Genomic DNA, 14821 nt, shown 5'->3' with positions numbered 1-14821 from the left:
TGGCGAATGCGTCGGTTAAAATTATATTTAAATTGCCCTTAACCCTTAATAACCTGAGTTATGATCACTATTCTAATTGAATAAATATTCTTTATAGAGTGTACAAGACAAAAACAACTCAATTTCTGTTTGAAAATTGTATAGTTTTTGTTTGAGAAAAATGGTGTTACATATATGTAACGCTACTAGCTACAGTTACTGAGAAATAAAATAGATTTGCCAGTGAAATTTGCGTTACATATGTGTAACACTAGGTTATTATGGGTTAACTTAGTGATTCCAAAAGTGAACGAAGTACCAGTTGAGTTGAAGCTGTAATATGAGTTCATTATAATTTGGAAGCGATGTGTGAGATGAGGCTGATAGTATCAAAATCTCCCGATGAAATTTCAAATATCACCAAATATGGCAATAAATTCGGATATGTGTAAATTTTTAATTTGCTCTGAGTGTTTTTTTTTTCCAACAAATACAGGGTTGAAAGGAGTCATCACTTTTTTCGATTGGGTCCGTTCGTTTTCGGATGAAAATTGCATTTCATCCCCGTTCTGTTACGAGTTCTGTTTGATTTATGCCCGTCCCTTCGGAACCCTTCGATTTATACTGTTGTCGTCCACCATATTTTCCAGAAATGCGATTATTTCACCCTCATTCAACAGTGGGCGGTCGGCACGGACCTGGTTTGTGTTTTTGCGGGGAGTTCCGGTTGATATACGAGTTGCGATATTCCTCGAAGCAGAGGAAAAATAATCATTTTTCGTTTTCCGATTGGGAGTAGAGTAACGCCAACACCAACTCCAATAATTGAATTGGCCCTTGATGAATCGAATCATTTGGTAATGAATCTCCAAGAGGGCTTTTATCTCGATGAAACCAGGACGATGGTTATGGAGCAATTTTATATTGACTACGACAGCGGCGAGGAAGTTTTCCTTTTCCTTAATTATTATTTCTTCCCAACATGCTACACAGTTGTGGGGGCTTATGGGGGATGAAGAGACGCGGAACTCAATCTTTCCAGTTTTTTCTCCATTATTCAATTATTTCCCCGTTTCCTATCGTTTGAACTCAAGAATGACAACCACGTTCTTTCAATATGTCGTTCATCAGAAAGGGATGAAAACTAAGTCATAGTATCCTCTTTTAAATAATTTTTTATGAATCAGAGTGCCTGGTGTTCTCTGGCCAAGTACATCTCTTCAATGAATCTTTCCAGGGACGAAATAATGAAGAAACCAGCATAGAAAAAACATTCATTATCATGCTGAGTGGAAGAAGGATTTGGAAGGGGAACCTTTTCAAGAATATTGCGTTACCATAGCAACGAACAATAACTCATTAGAAGTGTCAGTGTGAAGTTTGAGGTCAAAAAAGTGAACCAGTGTTACGCAATAAATTAAAAGAAAGAAGATGTCCACCGAAATTGTGAAAATCGAAAAATTCGAGTATCGAGCCATCAATTACCTGTATTTAGAAGGGTTAAGAGGTAAGCAAATTTAAGAAAATATGCTTAATACCCTGGGTGATCAATGTCCTTCATATGCGACCGTGAAAAATTCGACTGCAAGCTTCAAAAGAGGTAAATTTTCCGTTTGAAGATGATGATCGATCAAGAAGGCTAGTTTCTGTGTCAGTCCCCGAAAATATCGTTGCAGTTCATGACATGATTTTATCAGATTGTCAAATTGGGCTAAAACCTTAGAACATAGAAAATCAGGAAGGAGCTTTTTCGAAAAAATGTGACGGGAATTGTGCGACGGAAACGGCCATATTGGTCTTCCAAGTTCTGATTTGAAAAGTGGCAGACTCGGAAGTCAAATGATTCTGTTATCTGTGGCCAAATGAACAAAGTGATGTTTTAACTTAATTTTGGTAATTTGGATTCTTGAAATTTGCTGGAAATAAGGATTTTGGATATTTTAACGTGAATAATTCATATGTAGGTGATTTTTCAAGCTGAATATCAGGGTATTAATTATGAGTTTCTGAATTTCATGACATAACAAGGTTATGCCATGACAATAACACTCCATGGGCGTAGGTGATGTTAAGTCATAGACCTTAATACCATCAAGTATATAGCCAAGCAGTGTTAGGCGGGGTGAATTTCCGCTTTGATTATTAATTTGAACGAGCGTGAAAAAGCTTCTGACGTTACGTCAGTGCTTTCCTAATTTTTTCGATTAATCAGAATCAACTGACTATTGAAGTTAATTTTTTGGAAACTTCATTGTCCTACACCACTGTTGAAACGGAAATATATGTCGGCCATATTTCTCCTCTATTCCGGTCAAATAGAAATGAACAATATGCTCCTTCCTGTTATTCTATATTCTAAGGCTAAAACGGATATCTGAAGCACTGAATATTTCATACGAACGCGTTCATCATATAATTCACGTCAATTTGGACATGAGAAAAATTGATGCAAAATGGATATCCAAATGTTTGAATGTTGACCAAAAGCGTGCAAGGGTAGAAGCATCAAGCTCGATCTGTGCTCGATTTGAAAACTATGGAGACTTCTTAAACCGAATTGTTACTATGGATGAGACTTGTGTGCATTTCTACGATCCAGAAACAAAGCAACAATCGATGGAATGGCGACACTCTGGTTCTCCAAGACCTAAGAAGTTTCGTGTCCAAAAATCTGCTGGAAAAGTTCTTGCTTCAGTTTTTTGGGATTGGCATGGAGTCATCATGATTGATTTTTTGGATTAGGGTAGAATAATAACCGGATATTAATATTTGACATTACTGACCACTCTACGGGAAAAAATTGAAGAGAAAAGACGCGGAAAGCTATCCAAAGGTGTTTTGTTTTTGCAGGACAACGCCCCTGCACATAAATCTCATGTTGCCATGCAAAAAATTCGTGATCTAGGGTTTGAATTACTAGAACACTCCCTTTATTCACCAGATTCGGCTCCATCCGACTATCATCTATTTCCTCTGAAAAAAGTTTAAAAGGTCGTAAATTTTCTTCCAACGAGGAGGTTATGAAAGCTGTAGAGGTCTGGTTTGCAGAGCAAGAAGAAACATTTTTTTTTGAAAGGTCTAGAGACGTTGCAGGTTCGCTGTAATCAATGTATCCAATTAAGAGGAGAATTTGTTGAGTAATAAAATATTTTGACATTGAAATTTTGTTTGGTTCTATAGTAGGCTAAGAATTTTTCAATATATCCTCGTATGTGCGTTGGCTACCGGTGTGGTTGAGGGTTTACGTAAAGATTTCTACCTATCATCTCCCAACCTAAGTCGCGTGAAAAAACTTTTTTCCATCAATGTAAATTTGGCATAATTTTCAACCTTTTGACAAATGTCTGGTATTTCATTTCCTGAGATCATAATTCTAGATTTTTCACAGGATATAGGAAACGTGGATGGTCCAAAAACTGAACCCAGCTAATGCCGACGTTTCGCGGATATATTTCCACTTCTTCAGGGCAAAACTGAAATCATGTTTTCCACCCGATGAATGTGCCAAAACAGTTTTGGCACATTCATTGAAGGTGATGCACTACATTGATCGACACAATATAGAATTTTCTGACGAAGTTTTTCGAGTTTCCATGGGTCTCTGGTCTGTATTGTTCATCACACTGTTTTTAAGATCCATCGGGTGGAAAACATAATTTCAGCTTTGCCCTGAAGAAGTGGAAATATATCCGCGAAACGTCGGCATTAGCTGGGTTCAGTTTTTGGACCATCCACGTTTCCTATATCCTGTGAAAAATCTAGGAATTTTGACAAATGTTTCGATCCTCTTACTTCCGTCAGGGCACGAAGTTTTATCGAGGGACAAATGGCCCAGTTTCAGACGTCCGACGTTAAAAATCGATTAGCAAATGGACCGCATAATGAAGCGAGAAAGTATTCCGTCCCGTTATAATTCGGCTACGTCGTAATTTCAATTTCACGGACGGAGGGAACGAATCAAATTGTAAATTTTAATTACTCAGAATGTAAAACGTCGACTGAACAATGGTTTTATTTAATCTGGAAATATCGTTTATAACCTGACTGCTTGAATGCATGATGCCGTTGCAGACTGAAAATTGAATTCTCCTTTTTCCATTTCACATAATGGAGGATATTAGTGAGATTATACTATAAATTTGGAAAAGCTTTTATCTTAATAGAGCACTGGTCCCAGGACTTAATAAGGAGCGCGATTGCTCTTTCATGTTCTCCAGATATTGGGATGCTGCCTGTGAATTTCTGAAACATTTTATGATCTTGAGTAATTTCGCAAAAACGCACCGGATATGCTGTGGAAAATTTTAGCGATCGTTCATGCTGATCTCTCGAGATCTAAACTGTAGATAGAGTACTCGAAATTTTGCACGAGTGCCTCCTTTTGAAATCTGAACATAATAACCGGTTGTGTATTGGTCTCTGGCTGTTCAATTTCGTCGAAAAAATAATCTCGTATTTTCTGAAGGACGAATTGCCGCATTGAAAATATGAGGGATAATATAGAGATAGAAAAAATTCAATTCTAAGGGAACAGTTCCGTCAATATTTGCTCGGAAAACTAGCAGTGAAATTCATTTCTTTCTAGATTGATATGATGGTTCTCGTAGAAACCCCCGTATGTGTGGATATCGGTGTGGAAGTGGAAAGATTCGAGATTTTTGATAAGGGACATAAATCACTCACAAGTCGGGTATCGAAAAACTCGCGGTTTATTCTCTCAATAAAAGGGAGCCGAAGAAATGTTGGTTCGTTCTTGAAAAGAATGAAGTGTATGTAGGTACACATCTCACCCCCTTAATTTTCTTTCGTACGGGCTTTGATTGGCACTTCTTCAACTTCATCTTCATAGCTTCCGAAGTTGTTCGAGTTCTTGAGAAGCCTCGCGTAGAGTTGATGTTATAAAAATATGCTTTCGACCACCGCATAAATATTAACAATATGGACATGAGAAGAGTACAAATCGTATCAGAGTAAAAAAATTTTTTTATATAGGGTGGGTTAAAAGAAACACTTTTTTCCTATACCATTTTATTCTATTGGACCCTGATAAAAAGATTCAGCCATTTTAAGTTTTCCTAATGAGCTCTGCCATTCCTGGAAAAACAAAATTACTTTAAGAATAACTAGCTGAATCTGTGACACTACACATCTGTGGATCTTTTAAATAGAGTTGTATGCAGCCAAACTACCCAACTTTTCAAATTACTGATACTTTTTTAATTTTGGAACATCAAATTACTCTAAAACTGCGTATTATACGAGAACATGTGAAGAACACTTTTATTTCACAAAACGTTCAAATATTCATCAATTTCAAATGTTGGGTTCTTTGAATTTTTGGTATTTTTTTCTGGTATGTAATGGTCATAATGAGAAAACTGAAAGACGTTGGTGCTATCTTGTGTTCGAAAAAGATTAATCAAATAAATGAAAAACTATTTTCCGAAATTCATTTCATTCGATAAAACTGTTTGTGAGATAGAACTACAAACGACATTGTTTAAAAGATACTATCTGTTGAAAAACCGTCTTCCACTTTTCTCATTTTGACTCTTGAAACTGAATTGGACGCTATCTAATAAATATTTGAACGTTTTTTAAAATAATAAAATTCTTCACGTTTTCTAGTATAAGTAATACTCCTTTTTCGAGTAATTGGAAGGTCAAAAAAAAAAAAATCTGATATTCGGAAAAATTGGGTACTTTGACTGAATGAAATTCTGTTTAAAAGATCCACTGATGTGTAGTTACATAGATTTAGCTTGTTATTCTGAAGGAATCCAGGAGTGCCACAGCTCATTATGAAAACTTAAAATGACCATTTTTTTTTTATCAGAACCGAATCGGAAAAAATGGTATAGGAAAAAAGTGTTTCTTTTGACCTCAAGTATCTACTGTTAAAATATTTGTACGAGTCTGATTCACACCCTGCATATTGATACGATTTTTTTTTTACAGAGGCAGAAACTGACGGAAACCTTTTAAAAAATTAACTGTTACCACCATTTTTTAATCATTTTCAATATGGGATCAGATTTTGAATTGTTTTGTACTGTTAACGTGCCGTATTTTTGGGAAATTCTTCAATTTATTTCGTTTCCAGGTTGTGTGGGTGCAGCAGCAACACGAGAAGCGACGGAGAAAGCGAGACTATAGTCTACCCACCACCTTCGATACCTACCCCAGCGATGATGCCTCTGAATATTTACCCCACAGTCGCCTCCACTACAGGGCTATACCGGGGATCAATTTTCCGGATCCCCTCTTCAAAGAGCAATGGTATCTTGTAAGTATATTTATATGCCTCGATTTTTCCCTTCAGCTATAGTAGTAACATATTCGGGCCATCAAAATCGTAAAACACTATAAAAAAATTGTTGTCTAGTGGCAATTTCATCTTTTTCAAATAATCTGAAAAATGCGAAATATTAACAGTCCCTTTATCTCTTGAGCAAGATTGCGTATTCGACCATTCTTATTCGCAATTAAATGTAGATTATTTTTATATGTATACTCCCATCACTTTTATTTCAGCACTCGGTTGGCCATGGAAATTTGACACATTTCACTCTGTATAGTACGAAACTGTGGGGTTATGAAGTTTGTCAAAATATTTTTGGGTTTTAAATCAACGCTATGTTGCCCGTTCTACGTAAAAGTTTCTTTTTTATGTATTTTATCACAATGTCGAATCTCTTCGGAAAAAATGTGACGAACATAATTGAAGTTTATACAAACTGATTGAAGGCATACCAAATCCAGTTATTTGCATGGAAAATACAAGAGATCAGTATGATATCATAATATGCACAAGCTTGAGGAGAGTTAATGATCGTTATCTTCCTTGGCTAAAGTTTGAATACGTTACATCAGTTGTAGATTTCAAAAATATTAACCTGAAGATGAAATGCATATGATGCAGTGGTTGGGAGTGGGTATCTCCCGAAGGAATTAACAGATAATTACAAAAATGTTAAATTCTTCATCATAAATCATCTTGCATCAATATAAGTAAAAGGAATTAAAAGAAGTTTCAAATCAAGATGAACTTCACCTTTGAAAAAACAATTAACAGGACAACTGGAGCGTATTTGTGACTGTTCATCTTAATACATTGATAAAATAATAATAATTAGGTATTTATTGGTACCTTAAGACATTTACAATGTATAGGACAAATCAAATGAAAAATAGAAAAGTCAATTTTCGGTAACTTATTCTACGTTGACATTCAGTCAAACAAAATTCTCAAATGCCGCCACTTTTTTGGGTCTCCCAATAGAAGGAAATTCTTTGTCATCCTCTTCATTCACAATCTTCCTGATTGTGGAAATATTCAGCTGAAATATAAGACGTTTAGATTCAGATCAAACATTATATAAAATCTCTTACATTGAATATGTTCGCTACCCTCTGACGTATTGTGGATTTTAGAATATCAGGGTATATGTAACTATTTGAATAAGCGGACCTGAGTTCTAAATAGCACTTCCTGGAACCCTGTATCTTTTTTCAATCACTTCCGGCATTTTCGTAATAAAAATTGATATAAGTTGTGGCAACGGCTTTATAACATTAACGACATTTCATGAGTGCCAACCTTACTCCGCTCTAGTTACAAAAACTTGAGAAAATTATTTCATGGCCATCCGACTACTAAAATAAATGTGAATGGTGTATATATAACGCTATTTGCGCTGAACCACATAGTTTTCGAGATATTCAAGAAAAAGTGGGAAAACAACTAATTTTCTTATGTAGAACAATTTGGATTCGCAGGAAAACTTTCACTTGGGATACGAGGGTTTGCACCTTTTTTCTTGAAAGGATTTTTGTTTTTCTTTGGTATCTATTGGCGAACTGTGAAAATATCAGGATACTGACGTAATAATTTCTTCCCACTTGATCCCATGAACCGCGATGAATATTGAATTTTTTTCGGAAGATTTTCCAATCTAGATTCGCCCCTGGCAAAAGAGCCAAGGCTGGATCGGATTGATGCTGGCTCACTTTTCTCGTCGATCGTTCAAATATCGGTTGATTGGAAAAACTGGATCCGTTTTGCGGGGAATCATATTGATTCTGCGGACGGCGTATACTTCGATTATGATTGGATTTTAACGTACGGGACGTTATATGAATGTTTGTCCGTTCATACCGATTGTTGTCTCATCGGCGTTGGTCGGATTCGAATTCTTCGTTAATCTGTGTATTTATCGGTTATTCGTCCCGACTGTGATGGAATGAGATTTGACGAGGATAACTGGCCGATTTTTAAAATTTGGACCTTCGAAAGCGGGATGATATTTGCAGATATGATTGGAAAATTTGCATCACAGAAGATTTTTAACTATAGGAGTAATTATGAAGGTAATAAAAGCACTCTTTTTCATTGTACAAGAACAGTTGGTGACAAAAAGCTTAAAGATAAGATAAGATAAGATTTATTTCAGATAAAAGTTACAATGTTACGAATAACTAAAGTAATCCTTGAAATGAAATTACTTCAAAAAAATCAAAAGTAAAGAATCTGCTATCCAGCTGTATTTTCCTTCCAATCTATAGCCCCATTGAAAAATTTTTCAACATTATAGGGTTCTATGTTGAGCAGCATCTTGTATATTTGTTTCTTATAATTCTTTAGTCTACTTTCATTCTTTTTTGTGTCTGGCATTGTGTTGAAATATTTTATACATTTGTATTTGGGTCCTTTCTCTGTAGATGTTCTTCTGTGAATTGGATATTTTAGATTTGTTTTCCTTTTATTATATATGTTGGATGAGTTCAATTCAAAAAGGTTCCTGTTTTTGAATACAAAAATCAGACATTCCTGTGCATTGCTGTAATAGTCAAAATTCCATTTTCTCTAAATTTTCCTCTGCATGTTTCTCTGTATCCCAGCTTAAGAATAATTATAAGCTCAATGTTAATCTACTGGGTGATTTCACATATCGCACAGCCAAAACGACAGCTATCGTCCGCAACTGAGGCATTCTTGTCGATATATTTTATACAGGGTGTATTTGAAGATGAGGTTTTTCTTGAACAGAAGGTAGAACTGGTCAAAATGAAGCGTTTCACCAAAAATCACCTATACAAGACTTTCAAAATGACAAAGTTGTAAAACAATTGAAAATGATTACTGAAATAGATCCTAATATGACCCTAGAACGTTTGTCAGCTGAACTATCGCAAAGCAGTGGGAAAAAACTCATCTCCTGATTCGACCATGTGGTTTCGTTTAGGATATTGGCTCGTTCGATATTTACGTGGTGATGAAAATGAAAACTTATGATTGCCGAATTGTTCTCATTATTTTTTAGTAACTTACACGATTTTATGAAATGGCGCATTTCGATACCAACTGACTGAAAAAACTTAGGACACAAGTGTAAAAAAATAGAATAATACTTCAAAATCTCACCAATAAAATTCGTCTAAATAATTCACGAATTTATTCAAAATGGGCATCACAATCTTCTTGTTCGAACATTCCAACAATCGTCGTAAAAATGGGATGAAATGGGGAAACATCATAGCACTTTTTCAACATAACTAACATAAGCACTTTCAAGAAACTTCCTCGATTTTCTAAATTTTTTTTCACCCCAAATTGAACGATACGTCAATTATGATTCTCTCAAAAGTGACCTGATGCATCTAATGCGGTGAGCTTGGTACTGAACCATTGATTGTCCAGCCATACGTTTATGTTTTGTTTCGTTTTTCCGATGCCGGAGTAACCTTCCACAGTCCCGTACTGGAAATTCAATGAAAGTTGGTCGAACTTCTAGGGGTTGTATCTCAGTCATCATGGATATTTTATACAGACAATTTTTGGTTAAACGACTCATTTTTATGAGTTCTACCTTCTGTCAAAAAAAAACCTCACCTGTCAGCAATGATGAAGCCCTCTGTTTCGAGAAGCAACTTGCAAGAACAAGTAATTAGACGCAGATATGTAGAGGTGATCTGGTCTGTTCCATGTTGAGGTTCAATCAGTTTCTAGATTTCTATTTCTGCAGAATGTTCGAGGATTTCTAAGTGATCCTGTAGCAGCTATCAGCATCACAAACTACTCGATGAAGTTCAGAATTATTCAGGAAATATTCTCGAAGTGCTTCAATTTTCTGAGACATGTGGTTGGACAGACAAACTCAATTTCTCGACCTCCAAGATGTCATGGCAACTGTGTTCGTTTTATTGAGTTTTAAGGGTGATGGTTATCTTGTTTCGTCAGCACTTCTCTTATATTTCTCTGTAGGACTGCTAAATCGATGGTGATCCAAGAGGTGATTCCAAATGAGTAAGCTCAGGGATGAGCAAACGTATATCGATTGAAATTTATTTTGGGAGGATTTTGCATCTCTTCATAAACTTACGCAGGAGCAAATCGTTGATTTCATTTTTAATTGATTTTGTTTCAGAGATTGGGAGTGAAAACCCTAAAAAGTTTATGAAGATGAGCAAACGTAGTATTAAGATCAGATTTTTGCTGTTTAGAATAGTTTTTATTATCCTTGTCAATCTTCGTCAATCTTCCGTCAATTCTCTCCTCATCTAGCTCTGTTTTATCCCTAGATACTGGTACGTATCCCCTTCCTTTAATGCATGATTTACATTTTGGTAGATGTCCCGACAATTGTTGGAAGCAAAACCATTATTCAATCGTCTGAGAATACAAAATGGGTTGTGCACTGTTGGACGTGTAGATTTATTTCTACCTGTTCGATTCCTTTTCAGCTTAGTACGTTGATCGCTAGGTGTCGCATCAATTTATTCACTACTTGAATGTGGCTACTTGCTCTCAACAAAAGGTCTTCGGGTCAACCTTCACCCTTATAATAGAAACTTTTATGTAATGATAGATGGAGCAATCTCCCAAACCAGACAATTGGAAGCGGGAGTGCCTCAAGGATCGGTACTTGGACCTCTGCTTCACGTAATATACGTTCATGATTTCCCGAAGAATGCCAGAAATATGCTCACCTTGTACGCAGATGACACAGGAAGAGCGTTCGGACATCGACGCCCAGAGATCATACACCAGAGACTGCAGGAAGCCATAGATGAATTACTCAAATGATGCATCAAATTGAAAATTTGATTGATTTTTGATTGAGGATGGAAGAAAACCTTGAAGTTGATGGAGAAGAGGTTGAATGGGAAAATGAAGCAACAGACCTAGGAGTGAAGCTTGACAGAGGACTAACAAACAAATCTACAAGGACTTGGAATGGGAACCAGTTACAGAATTCATGAAGAGAAAGGCGGAAAGGATATTCGACAAAGCCAAACAACGAAGATTAGTCGACTACGATCCAACAGAAGAAGCTAGAAGGTCAAGAACCTACCACCGAAGACTGAGAGATCAGTTAAGGATTTAAAAAGTAACCAAAGAAGAGCTTAACCTATAAAAGATAAAGGTAGCATACAACTATCAACAGGACTATGATCGTGTGAGAGTCCAGAAACTGTAAAAGTCAACTGGTTAATAGGCAAAATGCCCGGAACCTATGAAGAAGCAGTTTATGGTTTTTAGTGGGTCTCGAGCTCAAGAGAGTGAGAATCTCTCTTTAATCACCCTTATAAAGATGCTATTGTGAAACACGTATAGTGCTCAAATAACTCATCGTAGTAAATATGATGTAATTTGGTTTTCAAGTGTAATCAAGGATGTTCTTAAAGTATCAGCCACATCAGTTTTTACCTGTTTCATTGCTACAGCCTGTATATTGTTGCCCCATAGTCTGGGGAGCATCATCTCATGATTGTAAATTCTCGTCGTTCAAAGTTACCTATCTCAGGAAAAAAGAGATCGCCCCATCGATAATTGATGGCTGTTTCAATTTAAGCAATGCCCTCGAACTAATTCCGTGAACCCGATCGAATATAATAATTCCCCTTTCAACCTCCCAATAGAGTAGGGTACTTCGACGAATCCCGCGTCCAAAGAGACTTTCTTCGTCATTGCCTCTAATTCAACTTCCTCGATTTCTGGAGAAACTGCCGTTAAGCGGATTTCCTTTCGTCAGTCTGATACGGCCGTGCCTCGATAAGAGCGGAAAATAATGATTGTTGCATTAAAAATTGATCGCTTACCAGCTTTCGTTCTGGTTCCCTTCCGAATGAATCCTTTTTTTTCGGATATAATTGATGGGGAGACTGGATGAAGGCGTTTTTCTCAGTTGATCTCGCAGATATTTCAGTTTTTTCTAACAAAATTTAAAAAAATGGATTGTTCTTTATTTCAGATCACTCCTTATTAGTTTGAATCCAGAATGAAAACAGAATTTTCGAGTAGCGTTGTTAAAAAGGGAGTAATACACTCAGGAATGATTCAACAACTATCGCTCCAAGCTATACAGGATGTGACTTTGACTCGTACAAATATTTTAAGAGTAGATCCATGAGGTCAAAAGAAACCCTTTTCTTCTTTACCATTTTCTCCGAATCGGCTCGTTTTAAAAAATACAGGCTGTTGAAGAACCATAAAAAAAATATATCATTTTCAGTTGTCACAAAGGGTTTTATCGAATGAAAATAATTTCGGAATATAGTTTTTCATTCATTTGATGAATCCTTTTCGAACACAAGATATCACCCAGTTTTCTCATTATGACCATAACGTACCATGAAAATACCAAAAATTCAGAGAACCCAACACTTGAAACTAAGTTGGACGCTATCTAATAAATATTTAAACGTTTTGTGAAATAAAAGTATTGTTCATATTTCCTCGTATAATGGGCCGTTTTCGAGTAATTTGATGTTCAAAAATTAAAAAGTATCTGTGAAATTTTTAAAATTGGGTACTTTTGCTGAATAAAACTCTGTTTAAAAGGTCCACAGATCACAGATGTGTAGTGTCACGGATTTAGCTAGTTATTCTGAAGATAATTCTGTTTTTCTGGAGCTCATTATGAAAAAAAAGGTATGGCACATTATCGAAATCGTCAAAACATCGAAAATTTTATTATATTCGTGACAAATGAAGATATTGTGAAACATTTTCCGGAAACAGCCAAAAAAAGGCAAATTGGGATACCCTGTACACCTTATACGTTACTAAGATGTTAGATTATGTGCTAATTAAACATCATTTGTGGGAAGTATCAGTCTGATCCAATTGGAAGAAAAGTGCATCTGAAATGCATCTATGTAATGCTTGTTGAACTTTGTGCTGACAATGATCCATCTGATAAATTATGTAAGGAATGTCCGTTATTAGTTCTCAAGTTATCCCTGAAGATGACTTCGTATCAACTGGACCGCAAGAGAAATCAGAAACTTCAATGAATAGACAAAATAAGATGATTTTTTTTTGTTACTATGATGGAAGCGTTTGGTTCAGTTGATAATTTTAGAGGGTACAAGGGTTCTCTTCTTGTTGTTCACTAAGTATGGAATGAATGGATTAAGCAGTTCAAATACTTGGGAAGCTTCATAAATACTAGGGCTAACCTAGACACGGAATTACAAAACCGCATCAATTCTGCATCACGGGCATTATGGAAGCTAAAGGACAGAGTGTTTCAAAATCACGACCTCAATCGGAAGACCAAGACAGCTGTTTACAAAGCAGTGGTCCTCCCAACGCTTCTTTACGGTAGCGAAAGCTGGACGCTCTACAGGCGACATATTAAACAGCTTGAACAAACGCAACAACGTCATCTAAGGCAGATAATGCACATCAGATGGTTCCACAAAGTTTCGAATGCAAAAGTCTTGCAACGATCGAGTTGTACAACAATTGAGACTCAAGTAACGAGGGCCCGACTCAGATGGGGCGACCACATTCTGAGGATGCAAGACACAAGACTCCCCAAAATAGCTCTGTATGGCGAATTCACAGAGGGAGCCCGGAAACCAGGAGGCCAGTATAAGCGGTTTAAGGATATACTATATCAATCCCTAAAATCAGTTAATGCCAATCATAACTGGAAACAACTAGCGTTAGACAGATCATAGTGGAGGTTTCTGGTCCACAGTTATAATTGAGACTCGAGAAGGATACAGCGGCGGCCAGATCTGGTTGGTGACTATCCATGCCCGGAGTGTGGAAGGATATGTAGGTCATGGTTGGGTCTCTTCAGTCACAGGAGGGCACACAGTCGAAATTAGCCCTAAAAAATTAAAAAAGTCTGTTCGCACCTTTATTTTTTTTCTTCTTTTGCCTTTTTATAGATTTATTCCCGGCTACAGGATACAGCAATGAATGAACGAATCACTAAGTATGGAAACTTGCAACAAGAATACTGCAGAATAAATCGGTACCAAGGAAATAGATTTATTTTCAGCCAGTGTATCAATCTTTACTGAAGTGAAGAAGAAGCTTTTTGGAACTCCGGAAGATTCCGTTATAGTCTTCCTCTTTAGGCTTCCTCCTTTTAAACACTTTCTTGAAGGTGCATTCTCCTTCCCACAAAGCGTCGAGGCAATAAATGGCTTCCATTTTTTTTTGGTAAGTGGCAAGGTTCCCCTCCTTTTTATGGAGTCGGTAGAAAAGCTTGTCACAAAAAATACACAGAAGTAGTACCAAGGGAGCAACTGAAGATAAATGTTCGAAAATGGGAACAGATCTCGAACACCCCACACCTATCGGATTATCCTACAAGTATGCAGTGTCATCCTGATAGAATATCTTTCCCGGTTACACCGCGGTCGCTGGCACGCTGGCAGTGCGGAATTTTATGTCTCCCAAGGAAGCCGCACAGTAAACATGGCGGAATTTCACTTCGCCATAGCGTATAGCGCCCGGGCGTTCTCGCGTAGTCAATTATTTAAATATTCAAATGAACAGCTATCGGTACGGAATACGCGATGGGCGGTTGTTCTGGTC

At 36.7% G+C, this 14821-nt stretch overlaps 1 protein-coding gene across 2 annotated transcripts in view; it reads left to right on the top strand.

Annotated features, from left to right (window-relative positions):
- The window catches only part of LOC123314742 (furin-like protease 2), a 282497-nt gene that overhangs the window by 231931 nt on the left and 35745 nt on the right, over positions 1-14821 (top strand). For both annotated transcript variants that reach the window (XM_044900056.1, XM_044900054.1), the window contains exon 4: positions 6083-6265. In XM_044900056.1, the coding sequence (XP_044755991.1) occupies positions 6083-6265 (183 nt within the window). The remainder of the gene's footprint in view (positions 1-6082; positions 6266-14821) is intronic.

This window comes from Coccinella septempunctata, chromosome 6 (assembly GCF_907165205.1).
Source record: "Coccinella septempunctata chromosome 6, icCocSept1.1, whole genome shotgun sequence".
Lineage (NCBI taxonomy): Eukaryota > Metazoa > Arthropoda > Insecta > Coleoptera > Coccinellidae > Coccinella > Coccinella septempunctata.
Note: the sequence above shows the minus strand (reverse complement) of the source record. Positions and strands in the feature narration are given on the sequence as shown.